Raw genomic sequence first — 21,569 nt, 5'->3', positions numbered from 1 at the left:
ACAACATTAATTTAATAAAAGAGAAATTCATATGAATTACAATGATAAATTCGTGATTACCTTCGGGAACGTTAACAGCTTCGGTAAATTGCTTCAAAGGAGTCGAAATATCAATGAAGTCTTCAACAACTCGATTTACGACTGCGCTTTGAATACGTTCTTTAAGCTCATGCAATTTTTGAGACAGTTTTCTAAAAAAAAAAGAAATACGACATTGAATACTAAATAAAACAAAAACTAGATTACCTTTATCTAGAAAACAAAATGAATAAAAGTAATTACCTTGCCAGTTCTTGAGCTTGTGGCGAGTCTCCAAGTCCTTTGCTACATAAGCCTCCGAGCTGGTGAGATAAAGATTCTACTTCCTCACACAGTTGCAAAATTTCGGCTTTGTGAATACCCGGGAGACCCTCAGCGACCTAATATATTTATATCATTAATATTCCATCAAATATAAAAATAGTGTAAATCTTTCAGAAAATAAACTAAATGTGAATAAAAATAATGATAGAATACTACAATATCTGTAAAATGATTTAATACATTTTTAGTGTACATTGCCACTAAAATAAATTAAACAAAAAAATAGACATAAAGGCATAGCATATAAATACTTGAAATAAAAAATACTAAATGGCATGCTTTTAGAAAAAAACTAATAGTGCGCAATAATTTTAATATACAGTGTTTATATAACGAATGACATTAAATTCCTTTGCCACAAATCATCAAAATTAATTAATAAAATAATTAAATTTCTTATATACAAAATGCATATAGCATGTGCAAATTAATTACCTTTTTTTTACTCTAATTTCCAAGTAGCAAATTCAAAATGAACATTAATTACACTTATATACAATATACAGATTAGTTTTAAATAGATTTATGTACAAAATAATCGTGTATGTACAAATATATAACGGCGTCTAACATCATTAAAATAAACATTAATTTCTTTGAAAATTTATTATAAAATATACGGATTTTATAATAAATTTTCGACTAGGGCTTATATAATTTACTATCCTAATATTAAAAACGAAAAAACGATCAATGGTATCGTGTCGTAGTACCAAATAATTACGTTTTTCTATTTTCTTTTATCAGAAAAAGCAAAATTCAGCTAAATGAAAGCTAAGCCTATAGACGAAACGTATAAATTTTAGAATACATTATTTTAAATTCATATTTCTTTTGTTATACTCGATTTATAGACTTAATACATATGTCAACAACATCAAACTCAAATTTATACAAAATATGATATGCATTTTTAACATAGAATACACACAAATGGTATAAAAAATTTATATATTATATTTATGTCTTTATGTAATTTATTCCTATAAAACTGATTTTTGTTCATAATTCAGAAGCTAATATTTTACAGATAAAAATTTATAAATTTTTTTAAATTAAAAATCTAGTATTATTGTGAACGGAAAATCCAATACCGATTATTATTACATAATTTTTTTTAAAAAATATTTACATTACAAGTCGAAATGCTTGAGATTTAAAAACCAAAATTATTTTATTATTATACATTAGTTTGAGCCAATAAGTCCAATGTCGACAAATACTTTACACACGAACATATAAAAAAAGATTTATAGTACAAATCTATATTATTCTGAACCAATAAAAACCAATGCTGATGATTAGCATTTGTTAGACCAGTAAGTCCAACGCTGATGAAAACTCTACTATTAATACAAATATTTAGATATAAATAATTATTATTTTACCTTTTTTCCTTCATCAACAATAAGTGCTATAGCGCGACGTCCAAGACCGCGATCATCGCTGGCCGGCGATTGGAGCCATTTCCGAGCCTGTTCTAATCTTCCTTGTACTGTGTGAGCGGTCTGTTGCAAACCAGCCTTGTCTACCCCGAGGACGGCTCCCATGACTGCTTGTTGTAATTGCTACAAACGTAGATTTATGCAATATACTTAAGAAGAAAATAATTTTCCTTTATGATTAATTATCAGGTTCTTCCAACGCTTAAAAGGAACCACTTTCTCATGTTTTCAATGACATCACGGCCAAATGATGAGGGAGGGAATTGAAAACTAGTACCATGAGGTTGCTCCCAAAGGAAACAGGATTAAACCCCCCCCCACAACGTATCGCCGTTGTGATATTCAAAATTATCCTTCCTCATCAAACATCACGTATATTTTTAGTTACAAAAAAAGTAAAATTTTTGATTTTATATAAAATATTTTGATTTAAAAAAAAAAACTTTTAGAAAATAAAAATACGTAATATCTTATTATTCGTGATTTTTTGTCAAAAACCCCCCTCCCCTAAAACGAATCATTGGCATTTACTGAACCGCTATTAGGTTAGTGTATGGTTAACAAGTTAATCAATAATAATCAATTAAGCAATTATACTTTTTCTTATTAAAATAAGTCATCTAGTCATTCCAATTGTGAACATTTGCTTACTCAACAAAATAGTTCTGTTCAACAGTAACATGTGTTGTAGTTTATAAAAAAACGAAATACGGGGTACGATTCAGGCAGTGGTACGACTTCACCTTATATTGGATTTTTCCAGAAGACCAAGAAGTTTAAATACCTAGGTAGGTCCAATTTTGTATGGCAAAGCGCACATTCTCTTAAGTGTGCTTTTCTTTTGCAAGCATTTACGGTAAATATAAATCAAGATTTAACCCTTTCGACTCGGATGCCGCTCCGGTGGCAAATTTCATATAAATCTCGCAATTCGCGAGTGGAAAGGGTTAGATTTTGTGAGAATAAAGCAAAATAAGTTTACTAAATAACACAGACCGTCAGCTTTTCCTTTATTTCATCAGCAAGTGCCTGCGCTTGAGGTGTGTTTCCTTTACCAGCTTGGCGCAGTTCGCACAGTGCATCCGTCTTAGAGGCTATTTCTCCAGCTAGACGTGATATCTGCGCCGCGTCCTGCGGTAAGCAATGATCGCATACACGCCGAGCAGTTTCTATAATCTGTCTTAAGGATTTTTCTCCTACGCCTCCCCTCAAAGCGCGTGGATCCTGTTAAAAATGAAATATAAGTTCGTTATCACAAAAAAAACTTTTAGTTTAGGACATTGCTACTAACACTAAGCCAGTCTGTAGCAGTCAACATTTTTGTGTGGATGGCATTGCTTAGTTTTTTCAATACTGTCAGGTTGTCCAATTCGCTCTGGTCTTCATCATATGTAGTTAACTGTAAGACTCTGTAAAACAAAAATCATATTTTATATGCGTATAATAACGCAAAATAATATTACCAAATACCTAATAATCTCATGAATTTCATCAGACATTCTTGACGATAAATAGTTTCTATTTTCAGATGCCTCTTCCGCACCCTTGCCACCTTGATCCATAATGTGGATATAGATCTTCATGCTGCAAATCAAAATCGGAGCTAAAGTTTTGACTTGTTCAAGGCATCTAACTAAAATCTCGCTGTGAACCTGATGTGTCAATTCTTTTTCACGAGCACTCACTTCTCGTGAAACCTATCAGAAAAATTGCACGAATTAATGAAAATTACGATGAAAATACTAAATATATATATATATTACCTTGCTCAAGCACGGACTGAGATCTTTTAAGAATTGTATTAAATCTTCCATTGTGTCTATAACTTCAGCTACGGCTAGATAATCCAAAACCTAAACTTATATATAAAAATGTATAATAAACAATTTAAAGTATTTTCTAAAAGATATAAGGAAGACCATAATTTTATTTTTACCTTTTTGCATTCCCGCATAATTTTTCTGACCTCAGATTCATCAAAACATAGCAAAAGTGCTGACGTTCCCTGTAAAATACCCCTAGATCCTTCTATTAACTTTTTCCGAGCAGGGCCGGAATAAGGGTCTTGCTTAAGCATTGCCGAAGCGTCTTCGAGTAGACGGGAAGCCTCTTCGACCCGAAGTAAAGCACTCGGCATGTCTTGTTTGAGAATGTCATCCTCTGAGCTGTTTATAGTATCTCGCCCGACCTGAAGAACCATCGAGTTAAACGAATATAGTTTTATTATTAGAATTATTTCATAAAAAAAATTCTGAAAATTATACAAATACTACCTTGACTAAGTTTGTGACAGCTCTGGATACAGCCTGTACCGGCCGCTCCAGATCGGGCATAGCATTTCCATCTTCGGCTTCTTCATGTAGAATTACTAGTCGAGATACCTGAAACCAAAAATTATTAGTATTTATTGTATAAACATTTTCATAAATTGTAATGGGTCCAGTTATAATATAACAGATCTAAACAAGTGTCCAGAAAACAGATCTAAAAATTCCTCTGGGCATTTTTAAATATATCAAATGCAGATGGGCCAACCGTTGCGTTACCTTCTAAAAAGCTACGTATTTAAGAAGTATTATGTTGTTGTAGTTGTCTAGATTGTTGTTGAAAAAAAACATACTTTGTCAGTGATAATAATGGCTCATAAATAAATTACAATTGTTGATCAATGTTTTTATAGTAACGCCGAAATCGCAAAATCTTCTATGTGAAAAAACTATTTTCAGTAGCTTTATCAATGAGATAAATAATATTATTATTCCAATGAAAGATATATAATTGATATCAATACCTCGAGTGAGTAATTAAAATCTGCATCTTATATTATAATCTAAACAATGCCTATCAACTAAAAACAAGCGCGCCTTATCTGTTTTGATAAATTTCTAATTAATAAAGAATTTATCAATTTAATACCTGTTCAAACAAAGAACCGATAATAGAAATAATGGCATAAAACGAGCACAAAAACATGTTTTGCATTTCTTATTATTCTCGCAAAATTATTAAACAATTGTAGCTTAATTTCCGGCAGATAATTTGGGAACCGATAAAAAAAAAACTAAAGAATTTGATCTCTACCGAGTTTTATAAACGTTTAAAACATCAATAACCATTAGAACAACTTAATCAGTAATAAACACTTGAAAAGTTAAATCCAGCTTGAAGTTCGAAACAATTTGATATACTAAAAAATAATAAAATAAAAGTAAATATTGCCGAAGAAAATTAAACAAGTCGGTTGTTACAATAAAAGAAGACAAACTTTTAGTTATTCATACAAATAACATGATACAACAAACGTTCGAAAAACCCGTCCAGAAGCCATAATGCAAGCTAAATAAATGTATTTTAAGACTCGTTCACGGAATATCAAAGTTTCTCCGCTTTTGAATTTTACTGCATTTCAACATTCGTCCAGGAAAAGTTGGACTAGACAGAGGCGTTATAATTATACAGATATTTTTTTTATATATTTAGCAGCAATCAGACCTGAACGAGTCGTATGAGCGGATGTGCTTATTTCATTTAATAATGTGGCTTTATAGGTGGCAACCCAAACGGTCGCCCTATCTCTATGAGATAAATCTATTATTATAATTATTTTGTTAAGACAAGCAGAAAGTTCTTTGAATCATTTAAATCGGACGCTTAGTTCTCTCAAAAACTGCCATTTTTTACACATTTAGCTCTGTATCTTCGAAATGCCTGGGCCTGCCTTTTTCAAAAACTAACAAACACTTCTAATCATTAAAAATTGAATGTTTTTTAGATCATTCAAATCGGATGCTCCGTACTCTCAAGAACTCGATTTCTATTTTTTGCACTCTTTGCTCTTCATCTCCGTAACTGCTGGACCTGCCCTTGCCAAAAACTAATCAGCACATCTCCCTATCAATAGGAATCGAATGTTTTTTGAACCATTCAAATCGGTTGATCCATGCGACCGAAAATGTGACTGGAAATTTGTATCCATACATACATATACACACACATCCATATTTTCTGAGGTATGCCAAAATGTTCAGAAACCTTCAAAAAGTCGAGAAATGTAAAAAATTTCAATTTCGATTTTTGGCCCATTACAATAACTTACCCTACGGAAAGTTAAAAATAAGTATTTGTTAATTATTTTATTTTATAGCCCTGGTCTCTTCAGCACTTAGCCACTTACATTTCTTTATTCTATTCAAAGCATTTTCCATACTTCTTTTCATTTGTGTTACATACTTCTTATATAATACTCTATTCCATATTCTGTATCAAAACTATTTTTTACATGCTTTTCTTTTTACCCAGCGTCAAGACTCGATTTTGATACCTATTTTGTAAACTATAAAATCTCTAAAAATTTTGTCTACCTTTTTAATGCCAAATGTATGAAAATATATTATCGCATTGTCATAAAGTTCAGCTCTGCGCCAAACTCCTTTGAAATGAGTTCACAAGAAAAGCGATGGGCATTCTGCCAATGAAACACGCGCACAAACAAAGCTCGAATTTGACTTAGGCGTCCAGAGACGCTGCTTCGGTCAATAACTGCAGACGCATGCTTGGTGAATCATTAATTTTAGCTAATTACAAGCTGGATGAGACTATAAATATAGATATATCTTAGGGTATAGCACTAGGTGGACTAAAGCTATCTGATTATTCGATGGAAGACTCGAGAGGAATAAAACAATCCACTGAACTTGACAAAAATAACGACAAAATGATAATCCCGCAACGACTGACAACAACTTTTAATTTTTTACTATTTTAAATTGGTGAACTATATTATCATAAACTAGTGGGGCGCATGGCATCGTGCCTTAAGGCAAATTGCTGTAACTTCTCGTACCAAAAAAAATTTTTTTTTAAAGGATTAACATTTTTGAAAAAAAATTACTCTGAAAAAATGAGATTTTTGAGAAACTATAAATTTTTGACAAAAATTTACTTTTTTGAAAAAAAAAAAAGAATTTTTAAAGAAAAATTTATTTTGAAATATTTTGGAAATTCAAAACATGTTTTCAAAGCAATCGTACTGCTTTAACTGCATAGAGACGAAATATCGAAGCGCGTAAGCGCCGCGTCGCCGTCTAACGTACGTATAAACATTGGTACGGAACCCATAGGAATGTAAACAAAATTTATACTTATTGTTAAAATCTCTATAAAATATCTGAATTTGATGTGCATATGTCTAATGATCATTTTTGACAGACAAATGGTATTTTTTTTACTTTTTTTTTACTAGATCTCCGAAACCGCTAGATCTGCCTGAAAATTTGATCAGTTCTTCAACTTGTTAATAGAAGTAAAATGTTTTTTGAATTATTCAAATCGGACCGTTTACCGATCGAGTTACCGTTTGTGGCACTTTTTGCCCCATATCTTCGGAACGGCTAGACCTGCCTTCGCCAAGAACTAATCAGCACGTCTCCTTATCAATACGAATCGAATGTTTTTTGAATTATTCAAATCGCTTGATCCGTGTTCCCGAAATCGTCGACGAAAATTTGTACCCGAACACACTCACACACACACACACATAAACGAACACACACACATACACACACATACACACACATACATCCATTTTTTCTAAGGTATGCCAAAATGTTCAGAAGGTATTGAAACGTAAAGATATATAAAATTTTTCATTTTCGATTTTTTTCCGATTACTATAACTTGCCCTACGGAAAGTTAATAAATTAATAAATCCTACAGTGTTATTATTATTGAGTGTTTACGATATCTTTGACTTTTTTTTCATATTTTGACTCAGAACTTTACGTCCTACAAGCTGTTAGGCTGAACTTTCTCCTTACGCCATATTTTTAGATGGTAACCCAACCATTGTTGATCTATCTAAATACGATTATTAACTTCCCGTAGGGTAAGTTATAGTAATCGCAAAAAAATCGAAAATGAAATTTTTTATATATCTTTACGTTTCAGAGGTTTCTGAACATTTTGGCATACCTTAGAAAAAATGGATGTATGTATGTGTGTGTGTGTGTGTGTGTGTGTGTGTATGTATGTGTGTGTATGTATGTGCGGATACAAATTTTCGTCGACGATTTCGGGAACACGGATCAACCGATTTGAATATTTTAAAAAAAAATCGATTCGTATTGATAAGGAGACGTGCTGATTAGTTTTTGGCAAAGGCAGGTCTAGCCGTTCCGAAGATACGGGGCAAAAAGTGCCGAAAACGGTAACTCAGTTTTTAAGAGAACGGAGCGTCCGATTTTAATAATTCAAAAAACATTTTACTTGTATTGACAAGGTGAAGAATTGATCAAATTTTGATGAAGGCAGGTCGAGCGGTTTCGGAGATCTAACGAAAAAAGTAAAAAAAAATGCCATTTCGCGGTCAAAAATGATCATTAGACATATGCACATCAAATTATCAGATATTTTATAGAGATTTTAACAATAAGTATGAATTTTGTTTACATTCCTATGGGTTCCGTACCAATGTTTATCCGTTAGACATCGACGCGGCGCTTACGCGCTTTATATTTTGTTCCTATGCAGTTGCGGCAGTACGATTGCTTTGAAAAAAAGTTCAGATCTTCCAAAATATGTCAAAATAAAGAAAACATTTTTTTTTCAAAAAAAAAAAATTTTTTTTTTAAATTTTTTTCAGGATTTTTTTTTTTTAAAAAAATTTTTTTTCAAGAAAAAGTAATTCTTTGTCCAATTTATAGTTTCTCAAAAATCTTATTTTTGCAAAGTAAAATTTTTTCAAAAATGTTAATCGTTTTTAAAAAAATAATAATTTTTGGTACGGGAAGTTCCAGCAATTTGCCTTAAGGCACGATGTCCTAATTGCCTTAAGACAGAATTCCACTTACAGCTAGTTTTGTTATTAGAATTTATCTAATAGGGCCGACTTATTGTTCAATTTAATGCAGCAATACTTCGGATGGTCTATTTGCACTCGAGAACATATTTAATATCTATATTTGCAACTGAAACTTGATATCGTCACTGCATTTTTTTGGACATCAGTCAGTATTTTATTGCAACCCTAGATTTTCATTATTTAAGTACGTTTTATTAATATAGTTACGTTTGTCTATAGTAAACTATCTTAGTGAATCCGCAAACTATCTTATCACTTTCTCCATTATTGATTTACTCTGCTTTATTTCACAGAAAAAGTGAAAAATTTTTTGAGAAACGATCCGAGTGAATGAGATACTGGACTTCATAATTGGAAAATGTTCAAGATGAAGACATCAATCCAAGTTTATATCACTCATAATATCAAGATATAATATATCAATTAATTGTATTTATATTTTGATTTTATTTGTGATTTTGAAAGATTGTTAACTTAATTTAATATTGTAAAATTCTGTATCCGTAAATTAATATACCTACATCATGTACTCTATCATATCATAAGTACATTTTTGTACTCAATAGCTAATAATAAAGTTACAAATTAATTTTACATCGTTTACTTTAGCATTATTGGGTTATGATATTCACATCTTTGTCACTCCTTCATTTTTTTATAGTTTATTACACAATCTGACATTTTTTTACTTAACAGCTATTAGAACTACATGTTATATCAGCCCAATGGGCAACCAAGTGGTCAACGACTCCAGATAGACCATATATTTTAGATATGTAAATCTAATAGTGTTAGCATATGTATGTTGCCACAATGTCCACAAAAAGCAATTTTCACTTTAGATTATATTTAATATCTATGAGATTGGGTTCTTTGGGATCAAGTGAAAATTTTATATTAGACTGCTTGATATCGAGCTGGTCAAAGTTGGGATTTCGGGACTCGTTTGTGCTAGCTCACATTCTTAACCATCACACCACGGGCGTACAATTAAAAAAAAAAAACAATATTGAAACTATAAACATCATGTAATCAGGATCTCTGGATACATAGTCACTAGCCTTTTTTTTAATTTTTAATATTATAACCTAATTTATTACCTGTACAAAAACGTTTATGAACTTATTAACATTTTTTGAATTATTAAATAATCTCAAAAACTGATGACAATGAATTGGCGCGCGGATAAAGGTGGCTTATGTTTTATTTCGGATCACATGCATAAGAACTAAAAATACACATGTTATTGTTGGCGCGGGCAAAAATAAAAAGTAAAGTAAACAGAATTTCTTATTTCACAGGTTTACATAACAAATATACACTTAAATCATACCTATACAACAAATAAACACTTTCATGTTGAGAAACTTTTATGTAGAGAAGTTTTATTATATTAAATATAATTATAACTAGGTGCAAGTGGCATTTTCCTTGAGGCAAAAGTAAAATCTTTTGGAACAACTGCGAAGAAATGGCCTGGCCAAATTTTACCAAAAACTACTCAGCACGATTACCAAGTGATACAAGCACGATTGCAATAAAGTTGTGATTTGTACTAGAATTGGTGGCATTTGGTAAAATCATTTAATCCTGCGTTTTTGACACTGCATGAATTTTATTAAAATTTATGGGCATCAAAACATCATTGTCGGTTTCGTAATTTGGAAACGCAATCGCGAATAACATATACATCGCAATCATAAAATTATACCACCGACAGATTTACAAGCGCCGATGGTTTATAAATTTCCTCGCAAAGAACTAAAATAAGCACAACGATAATAAAACAATCGTCAATATTTATGAAACAACAATAACAAATTGGATGATTGAACGAAAATCGGAACAGAACGACATCGTTAAATTTGTGACAGAAATATTTCGCAATATCAATCGTCAGGCCAGCAGAATTATTGTTATCGATTTTCAGGCACGTTCCAATCGAAATGGATAAACGAGGTTCGAAATAATACATTTGGAAATTCATAAAAGGTAATGCGGACAGTTGATTGCCGATAATGAACCCGGCTTCGATTCCAACCTCGGACAGCTCGATATCAAGCAGTATGATATCAAATTTCCACTTGAGGTCGTAATACATCTCAATACGGGGAGCAAATCCTCGGATAAAATATAAATGTAGTCACAACAAACTGTCGAAATTATGTATTTGCGTGAGATCAAGTGTTTTACACATAAAATCTAACCTCCAAAAAGCACAAAAATCAAATAACAATTTTATCATAAGTGCAACTTTCTGATGTCACTTTGATAACACATACGCCAAGTCCAACCAAAGTTATGAAGCTTGTGCGTTTTGGAGGTTAGATTTTATATAATATGTGCATAGCTTTTTGCCAATTAGTAATTACCAACTCATACGATTATAGACCCGTAACATTTTATCTAATTATTTGCCCCCATTTCGTGGGCATTGCTGCAACATATATATGCCAATACTATTAGATATACATATCTAATATATACCATCTTCATATATAAAAGAAGATGGTCGACCACTGGGTTGCCCTCTAGAATAAAAGAGTAAGAGAGTAAAATTCCTACAACACGTAGTTCTGATTCTGATCGCTGTTAAATAAACATTAAGTGATAATACGAGCCAGTAATAGTATTAATCAAAAGTTGGTAGAAAACAGATATTTAAAAAAAGGGTAAAATACGTGAAACAATGAAACGAGACTCCTACCAAATTTTCCAATAACATTTCATGTATAAAAACAGATAGTGCATACAAAATCGAATGTAAATAAATCATGTGTAACACATTTCTCAAAATTATAGAATGAATATTTCGAAGTACAAATAATATTTGATAGAAAAATGCATGTAGTCAAAAAAATACTAATTTTTAACAAATAAAAAAATATTTTACATACATTTTTTAAATTTTTATGTAGTAGTATAATTTTGGTAGGTTGTCACGTTTCATGTTGTTTTAACAATGCATAATAAACATTTTTTAACAATTAAGGTAAATTATTATCCAGTAGAAAATTGTGTTTAAAAATTTCATTAACGATTATAGGATTAGCAGTTACACATTGTGTTAAAAAATAAATATTGAAACAGGCAAATTAAGTCATTTCTTGCAAATTGCAAATACTGTCAAAATGAGAAAAAACAACACAATTTCGTCTGCACTCGATCAATTAAAACTTGCTGTTAATAATACAATGTGTTAAAACAACAAGTCTCAAAATTAAAAATTGGAAGAACCTGTTGCAATTCTGCCAAAGCAAATATACAATTATAACGGTACAGAATTTTTTAAAAATAAAATGCATGTAATAAAATTAAATGTTCGTAGTGTCGAGAAGCTAAAGTAATGATTCCAGTGAAATCCAAAATTTTGTGAACTTTGTTATTAACAATTTCCTTTTTAACTTCCCTTAGGATAAGTTATAGTAATTACAAAAAAAATCGAAAATGAAAATTTTTATAGATCATTACGTTTCAGTGTTTTCTGAACATTAGGACATACTTTAGAAAAAATTATGTATATGTGTGTGACGATTTCGAGAACACGGATCAACCCATTTGAATGATTCAAATTCGATTCCTATTGATAAGGAAACCACTAGTTGTGTAATATATTTGTATTACATACAAGTTTAGTATTTGAACTACCTGAATTGTATTAAACATACAGTAATTCGAATTGAACGAAAAGAACAATAGTTTATAGTATAAATTATATATATATATATATATATATATATATATATATATATATATATAAAGTATATGCGATATACTCGAACGTGCCTATGCAATCAAATGTAAATTTAGTGACTCACAAAGATTAAAATAATATAAGATATAAGCTATGAAAAGTTCAATGAGTAATAGGTTTTATACCTTTTCTATATTAAATAGCACGTATTTATAAACCTATTTAATGGATTAAACTTCAATATAAATTGTATTTAAAAAAATATTAATCATTAACTAAACTAAATATTGTTCAAGATTCATCAGTAAAATAACAAAACAAGATCCCAAAATAAAATTCGTTGTTATTGGGGTTTGCTTGTGAATAAATAAATAAATAATCTCGTTAATATTAATCTCATTCATCAATTATATAAGAATACTTAAATAGAGTAGATAATAAATCAACTATAAGTATGAAGTATGATATATAGGCTAATATAGTTAGTATTTATTTTAGAATATGCCTCCATAAGCACCTGAGTATATATATATTTTTTATTAAGTTATTCAGATGTTTTACAAGGGTTAAAACGTGTTATTTTGTCCCCTGTTGTCACACTTATGCTAATTTAGAACAGGTTACTAAAGTTTAAAGGGATACAAAAAAAACATTAGGACATTTGACTTCCTTTTCAAAACTAGTTGAAGTGGTTTTATATCTCATTATGAAAAATGTATATTCTTTGTTGTATTAATTGATAAGTATTTACAAAAACAACCCTGATTATTAAAAATATGTACGAGAATTTATGCGAATTTTAACAAAAGGTAGTTTAAAAGCATCGATTATTGTGTTTATCAAAATTGTTGAATATCTAAAAATAATTTGGAATTTATAAATTTAAACTTGAGACTAAAGTCATACATTAACATTTTATAGATTTAAGAAAAATATTGTTAGAGAATTTTATCCATGCGATATAAAGCGCCCAATGTTACCGTTATGATCCCACAAAGATTCTGACAAAATTTTAATTTAATTAAAATTATTAACTAGTGGTGTATGGCATGGTGCCTTAAGACAAATTGCTGGCACTTCCCGTACCGAAAATTAAAATTTTTACAAAAACTTTAAATTTTTGTGAAAAATTTGAAAAAATAATTTTTTGAAAATTTTTCCAAAAAAAATTGACTTAAGCAAAAATAGTTTCTTATATTTTGATTTTTTTAAAATATTTAGAACTTTTTTCGACGAAATATCGAAGCGCGTAAGCGCCGCCTCGCAGTTTAAAGAATAAACATTGGTACGGAACCCAAAGAAACAAAATCTCTATAAAATATCTGATAGTTTGATGTGCATATGTCTAATAATTATTTTTGACCGCCCAATGTTCAAGTTAAGACAAATAAAATAATAATAATATGTTTAAGTTAAGACAAAATGTTTTTTGAGTCATTCAAATCGGACGCTCCAATCTCTAAAATTGAATTACTATATTTGAATCCTTTTGCCCCATATTTTCAAAACTTTGCCAAAAACTAATCAGCAGTATATTTTTATTAATACAAATCGTATGTTTTTTTGAATTATTCAAACCGGTTAATTCGTATCCCCAAAATCGTCGATGAAAATTTATTATCAAACACACACACACAAACATCCATTTTTTTCTCGTAAGGTATGCCAAAATGTTCAGTAACTTCTAAAACGTAAACTTATGCAAAAATTTTCATTTACGATTTTTTTTTGCGATTACTATAATTTATCCTACATGAAGTTAATAATGAATTCTTTATATTTTTCTCTTATTCTTGCACAGAAATCAGAACTTCTGTAAGTTTGCGAAAAATCTTTCTATCACCATTTTCCAGAAAGCAAACCAACAATAATTGACCTATCTGTAGTTGACCATACATATTTTTAATTGGGTGCAATGCTTTATTATAGAAACCGCGTTCCTAGTTATTGGAGGTTTAACTATACATACATAACTAATTCGTTATGATCGTCCTAAATTCTCTGGTATGTAAACATTTACGTCCAGGTTCCCGATGTTTTCCTTTCGAATTGTTATAGTACTAAAATAATAATTTGGTCAGGCTGATGATGTACAAAATGCGTCTTGCGTAATTTTATTATGGCATATGTGTTCCATTAAGCGTTACCTGTAATAACAGCCAATAACGAACGTTCTTACCGATGACTATGCCAACGAAAACCTAAATTAGTCTGCGAAGGTTTTTGGATGCACTATAGCACCAAGATGCGGAAGACTATTTTTAATTATTCGTAATGATAATAATACGATCTTATAAATTCCTCAACCTCGAACTCTTGTAAAATTTCCGGTCCATTCCAGATGCAACGATCAATCAATCTTGATCGACAACTGAACAAAAACAATCGTCACAATCTCAGTCGGTCGCTTCTGAATTACAATGTATGAAAATTCAGATATTCTTAATGTCACATTGAACAGCGTCCATATCAGGAATAAATTATTTATGAACGAACATTCGATTTGCATAACCGTCAATGAAGTGTGTATGATTATACATAATGACGATCGTCGAAACACAGATGGACGGCGGGAATAAATTATTTTTCTGTAATATGTCGTAATTTACCAAATACAGACAATCGGTGTGCTAATAATAATGTTACGTTTGAGTTCAGTGATAAATTCAATGTCGTATCGGTAATGTTTTACATTTGTATAATATCATGTTTTGCTGGTGTAAATATATGGACTTGTGCGTGGAGTGTCGACAAAACGCCATGTCAATTAGCAAACGATACTGATTTTTTGTTGTGCTGACTCTTATTACAATTTCTTTACTACTGATGATTTATTTTATTTGTGCAGCAATGCCAAATAAGAGCTATATTTATTTGAAAACAACACCATCTATATTTCCATGTGAAAACCGATGTCACTACTGCTTAACATGGCCTTCGAACCTTTTGATTGGAAGGCCAAAGCTCTAACCACTAAGCCACGGGTAAGCTCAATTTATCTAATTAATATGGGCTCGCGAGTAGGTTAGTGGCTAGAGCGATTGCACCTGAATCAGAGGTCCCACGTTCGATCCCGATTCGAGCAGCCTGTTGTCAACGGTTTTCACTTGGAAATATAGATAGTCCAGTCATTATAGTAAGTTCACCTCGGAATTCGAGATACCCAGCTGTAAGACTGTAAATACTTGAATATTGACACCCTACAGTTGTCTCAAAACCTACATATGGTATTGACCCTACCATATGTAGGTTTTGAGACAACTTTAGAGTGTCAATATACAAGTATCTACAGACTTACAGCTGGGTATCTCAAATTCCTAGATTCTTACCTAAGTTTAAATGACTGGACTAAGATAGCAATACGTTTCCAAGTGGAAATATCTCTTAATCCGGCATTGCTGCATCAATAAATATTCGCTCAATTGCAGAAATTGTAATAATAGTTCATCACACAGAGAATGGACAACTGTTTGGGTTGCCATCTGTAGAACAAATAGTATTAAGTATAGCATTAAGTAAAATCAGCCCAGCAGCTTATAGAACTATTAGGTTCTGATTGCTGTTCAAAATAATAAAAAAAAATATTTTTTTTATAATTCAAGTGAAACCCGATTACAATCCTGTCTGACATCTGTCTGAAACCTTTTGGTTGAAAGCCCAAAGCACTAACCACCAAACCACAGTTAACACACTATAGGCGGGCCCCGTAAAATTACGCTCTGCGAGGACTGTTGCTTATCAGCGGGCAAGGTATTATTACGCTTTGAATAGACTAACTTTAAAAGCGAGTCAAAATACTTCTATCTGATCGGTTTGCATATGATATTGAAAGAATAGCTGATACTTTTTTCTAGATTCAATTGATTTACGTATTGAAAGACTTTTAGAATAAGAATAAGGATAAGAAACAATATGTTTTATCTTCAAGTTTCTTTTCATTCAAGCTACTCGCAATTTGTTTTGTAGATAAATATGCAGAATTTACAACAATTAAAAGGTGTTCAATATATATTTTATCAAATATTTTAGTTATTAGTCAGATTTGTATAGTTCAATTTGTATAGTTTTTTTACATTGTTATTTGCAATAATGAAATAATGGCATCGGATAGAGATTGTAAAGTTTGCGCCAATAATTTATCACAAATTGGAAGTGATTTTGATATTACTGATTTTGGTAGTGTATGTGGATGAAGATTTTTTTCATCCTAGAAGACGTAGAGTTTTACCGATTATTTCCAGAGATCCTGGAAATAATGACAATGAAGAAGTGGAGTGGTCAGAATTTGACAATCCTCCAATTATTGAATCATTTTTAGGTCAAAGTTGCGTTGTTTTGAAACCAAATAGTTAAATTGAAGTGGTTCAGTTATTTTTGCTATTCGGGTCCCAGCACCTCTTCATAAGGGGTGATTTTTTCAATAAATTTCACGTATGTAAAAAGTGGTTTATATATCTAATGTACGTTAAATTTTTAACTTTCCGTAGGTTAGTTATAACTAACCTACATATAATATAGTAATGGGTGGAAAATCAAGAATGAAAATTTTTCCATTTTTCTACGGTTTTTAGGTTTCTGAACATTTTGGCATACCTCAGAAAAAATGGATGTGTCTGTGTGTGTGCGTGTGTTTTTGGTGGCCGCATTTTTTCGTTTACGTTTTCGGGCGCACGGATCAACCGATTTGAATGGTTCAAAAAACATTTGATTCCTATTGATAGGGAGATGTGCTCATTAGTTTTTGGCAATCGCAGGTCCAGCCGTTACGGAGATACAAAGCAAAAAGTGCAGAAAATAGAAATCGAGTTTTTGAGAACGGAGCATCCGATTTGAATGATCTAAAAAACATTAAATTAGTAATGATTGGAAGAAGTGGTGATTAGTTTTTGGCAAAGGCAGGTTGCTTGCTTTAGGAAAAAAATATTTCATTCAATACTCAATATTCCTCGAACATTTCGTTATGGTACAGGAAGTTTCAGCAATTTGCCTTAAGGCACGATGCCATACGCCACTAGTTTTTGTTAGTTTTATGTTTAATTATGCATTAATTAAATAATTTTTTTATAGTTCAAACCAACCAGACGGTTTTTTTTTTAAAAAAAAAAGAGTTATAAAAAAATATGTTCAATGTGACAGCCAGTTGTGTTCATGCGAGGCGACGGAAAGAGCACTCGTGTCGAGCAAGCGATTTGCCCGCTACACATATCAGTTTGGTCTGACGAGTATTTTTACGGGGCCCGCCTATAGTGTGTTAATAAACTCAATTTGTAACAATCAATCATTATGGCAATGTATCCAGATGCCAAGATAATAATTTAATAAAAAAAAACAATCAATTATTATATTCCATCAAAACAAACGAAAACTGTGCGCTATGTTAATTGCATTTTGTTTTGTTTTAAAACTTTTGTTATGATATATTAGATCCAGCCATCCAAACAAGTCGTTTAGATAATGAAATAATAGTTAGATATTATTAGAGCACACGATGTACAGAAGTCATTGATAGCAGATCGACCTTATATGCATCAATGATTTATATTAATTGCATTTGGCTACTCTTTACATCTGTATATGACATCATAAAGAAATAAATTCCAATACCACACACAACGACCAGAATTCTTGCATACTTAGAAATTATATATAAAACTTGGATAAATATTCTATGCGTACATTTTTAGCATTTTTGTTTCGGAGATTTATATTTTAAGTATTTGCTCCGTATTTGATTATTGTTAAGATAAATTCATTTGTTATCTAGCAATGAACACTTAAAAAATATTTACTAAAAAATAATGAGCACGGCTTGTAACTGACACATTTCTAACATTTTCTTACATTTTTTTGAATTTTCAGAATCAGTTCAGGAAAAGTTTCAACGAAAACTTTTGCACTGATCTGCCTATTATAAGGAAACGGCTCGGCAGATCGTCTCGCAAAACTAATCAACACTAGTCCTTACCGTGTTTCATAAAATCAATTTAAAATTTTTGAAATCGGCTGGAAATTGACTAGGCAAGTTTTGAGTCACACATACTTTTTCCAATGTTGGTGTCAAAGGATGCAGAATGTCCTGGAACTTCGAAAAACCAAAAGTGGCAAATTGGATTTTCTGGTAAAAACAAGCTTGTCTTTCAGGATGTTAATGAAACCCGGTTCTTTAAAACACGCGAAAGAATTTTGTTGATGTTTATCTCATAAAGCCAGGAACGAACCAGATTCCATTATTACATTAATTACCATTATAACAAATACTAAAATCAATAAATTGACTTGCATTTGGACGTAATAATCACATGCAACCCATTGCCAATAAAAACAGACTCTAACACATTAATTTTCAAATCTTCCAACAACATCTGATCACTTTCATATACATCTCGTTTCTACACACCAACTCCACATGCACCATTGTGCAATAATTACTGATTAATTATTAATGCTGCAAATTAAATTTTATTGCTGGTAGAATTTGGTATATGACCTTTTTTTAATCATATGGACATATGAAATACTGAGACATGAACACATGCGATTTGTGGTGACAAATGTCGTGGGTTTCGCCTTATTAGAATAACGTGGGACAAAACTAAGCACCTTTTTACATCTCACACGTAATATAGAAAAATTTGAGGAATCTTATAGTATCTTAGATTTGTTTAATATAATACATTTAAAATTAACAAATGTATAACTTTGACTGGCTATAGAGGTTTAATTTAAATTAAACTCTTATCTAATATTGAAAATATCCTAATCGTTTAATTGTGTTCTACTGTCGTGTTTATGGTGTGCAGAGGTCTCTATAACAGAAATTATTATAACCGTATAATTCAAATATCTAAAGTAAAAATGTTATGTGGGAGAGAAATATAATCATGAAATGTAGACTAAGGTAGTTCTCGTCAGACTAATCAATAATGAGAGTGGATTAGTTTTATCGCACATCACGAAATCAAATTTCTACTGATATGTTTTATGATAAAAATTTACATTGTTGTGTGCACATACTGAATTTAGAAGTACAAAGTATCTTACAACATTCTTTTCTATCTTTTCAAATCTTTATTGAAGCAATAAAACAGGGTGTTCCAGAACTCGACGTCAACCTGGAACGAGGTGAGGATGGAAAAAATTAGAAAAAAAGACTATCTCATGCTGTTTGAAAAAGGACATTTAAGAAAAACTTAGAAATTTGGCAAAAAGCTAAGAATCAAAATCATGAGAAAAATGGATAGTGACCAGATTTGCCTAAAATGATGATAGTGACTAAAATGGATTAGCCATTCAAGTTGTATTCACTTGTTTTTTTAGTACGAAACTACCAAGTATTGTATTGTACCATTTTATAATCCTGATTAAATGTGTAAATTTTTAATAGCACTTTAGTACATTTGTTTCAAGGAAGGGCCTTCAAAATCTTCAAAGTTTCAAAATTTTAAAGTCATAGTTTAGCAGATAGTTTTAATTCTAAAAAACTTGGGTCAATCGTGTCATTATTTTTTACTGTAGTTCTCGAAATGTTATTTAGGATAACGGTCCCAATTTTTAAACATGCAAACATAAAAATTAACCACATTAACCAAAAGATGGTTTCAACTTCACCCTAGGTTTTACTTAAACGCACATAATTTTCAAGTTGCATGAAATAGATTTTTTTCTGTCACCTATTAGACGTCGAGTTTTGGAACACCCTATATAAGAGTGTTTCTTCTAATTTGTTGTTCTCGTAATTATGTTCTGTTATAATTTATCGTTCACACGAAACGCATGTTATGAAAGAAACCAAGGAAATAATTTAACAATGATTTTATGATCTTTCTTCTCTCACAGTATTTATCAAGAAGGAACCATTGTAACAAAATAAACTTCCTGCAGTCAATCAAGATTCCATTAACTAATACATTTGCAAATCCACTTTGCTCTAAATATAGTTGTAATCGTTCTAAATATAGTGTAATGAAAATTATAACAAAAACTCAAATAGTTCAATGTTTTGCATTATAATATTGCGTTTATGATTTGTCGTGTAAGCTATATTGATGACTCTGACCTAGTTTGGTTGCGGTAATAAAACAAATTTGATATCGACCCATTTTGCTAATTGCTGCAGGATTGATGGAAGATGTAAAAAGCCTTTGTCACTCAAGTTAATTCTAGCCGTTAGTCATTTTAGAAAAACGAAACTAGTGGTGCATGACATCGTGCCTTAAGGCAAATTGCTGGAACTTCTAGTACCGAAAACTAAAATTATTAAAAAAAAACTTTGCAACTTTAGTAGGAATCGAATTGAATTATTCAAATCGGTTGATCCGTGATGTTCGCGAAATCGTCGACGAAAATTTTTATCCGCTAACACACATACACATACACACACACATACATCCATTTTTTCTAATAATGAGGTATGCCAAAATGTTCAGAAACCTCTAAAACGTAAAGATATATATTGATTCGTATTGATAAGGAGACAAGCTGATTAGTTTTTAACAAAGGCAGGTCTAACCGTTCCAAAGATATAGAGCAAAAAGTGCCAAAAACGGTAACTCAGTTTTTAAGAGAACGGAGCGTCCGATTTGAATAATTCAAAAAACATTTTACTTGTATTAACAAGATGAACTACTGATCAAATTTTTATGAAGGCAGGCCTAGCGGTTTCGGAGATCTAGCAAAAAAAGTAAAAAAAATGCCATCTGGCGGTCAAAAATGATCATTAGACATATCCACATCAAATTATCAGATATTTTATAGAGATTTTAACAATAAGTATAAATTTTGTTTACATTCCTATGGTCTCCGTACCAATGTTTATCCGTTAGACGGCGGCGCGGCGCTTACGCGCTTCGATATTTCGTCTCTATGCAGTTAAAGCATTACGATTGCTTTGAAAAAAAGTTCAGAATTTCCAAAATATTTCAAAATAAATTTTTCTTCAAAAAGTCTTTTCTTTTTCAAAAAAAGTAAATTTTTGTCAAAAATTTATAGTTTCTCGAAAATCTAATTTTTTCAGAGTAATTTTTTTTCAAAAATGTTAATCTTTTTAAAAAATAATAATTTTTGGTACGGGAAGTTCCAGCAATTTGCCTTAAGACACGATGCCATGCGCCCCACTAGTTTTGTTATTTTTAGTATATGGCTGTTTAAAAGGCAACCCACTAGTTGCTGTTGTAACAATTTTTGAACAAAATTTTTTTACTTTTATTAC

General features: G+C 31.0%; 1 protein-coding gene across 4 annotated transcripts in view; it reads right to left on the bottom strand.

The window, feature by feature from the left end:
• Positions 1-21,569, bottom strand: part of LOC113377839 (vinculin) — a 35,080-nt gene that overhangs the window by 9,526 nt on the left and 3,985 nt on the right. For all 4 annotated transcript variants that reach the window (XM_026618275.1, XM_026618273.1, XM_026618274.1 and 1 more), the window contains exons 2-10: positions 4,082-4,189; positions 3,745-3,996; positions 3,572-3,661; positions 3,279-3,505; positions 3,100-3,217; positions 2,805-3,032; positions 1,752-1,931; positions 283-419; positions 61-191 (exon numbers count right to left, since the gene is read on the bottom strand). In XM_026618275.1, coding sequence (XP_026474060.1) covers positions 61-191; positions 283-419; positions 1,752-1,931; positions 2,805-3,032; positions 3,100-3,217; positions 3,279-3,505; positions 3,572-3,661; positions 3,745-3,996; positions 4,082-4,189 — 1,471 coding nt within the window. The remainder of the gene's footprint in view (positions 1-60; positions 192-282; positions 420-1,751; positions 1,932-2,804; positions 3,033-3,099; positions 3,218-3,278; positions 3,506-3,571; positions 3,662-3,744; positions 3,997-4,081; positions 4,190-21,569) is intronic.

Source organism: Ctenocephalides felis, unplaced genomic scaffold, assembly GCF_003426905.1.
Source record: "Ctenocephalides felis isolate EL2017-DRISC unplaced genomic scaffold, ASM342690v1 CF-g0.4_SCAFFOLD_01886, whole genome shotgun sequence".
NCBI classification, from domain to species: Eukaryota; Metazoa; Arthropoda; class Insecta; order Siphonaptera; family Pulicidae; genus Ctenocephalides; species Ctenocephalides felis.
This window is presented reverse-complemented; position numbering and strand designations above follow the sequence as displayed.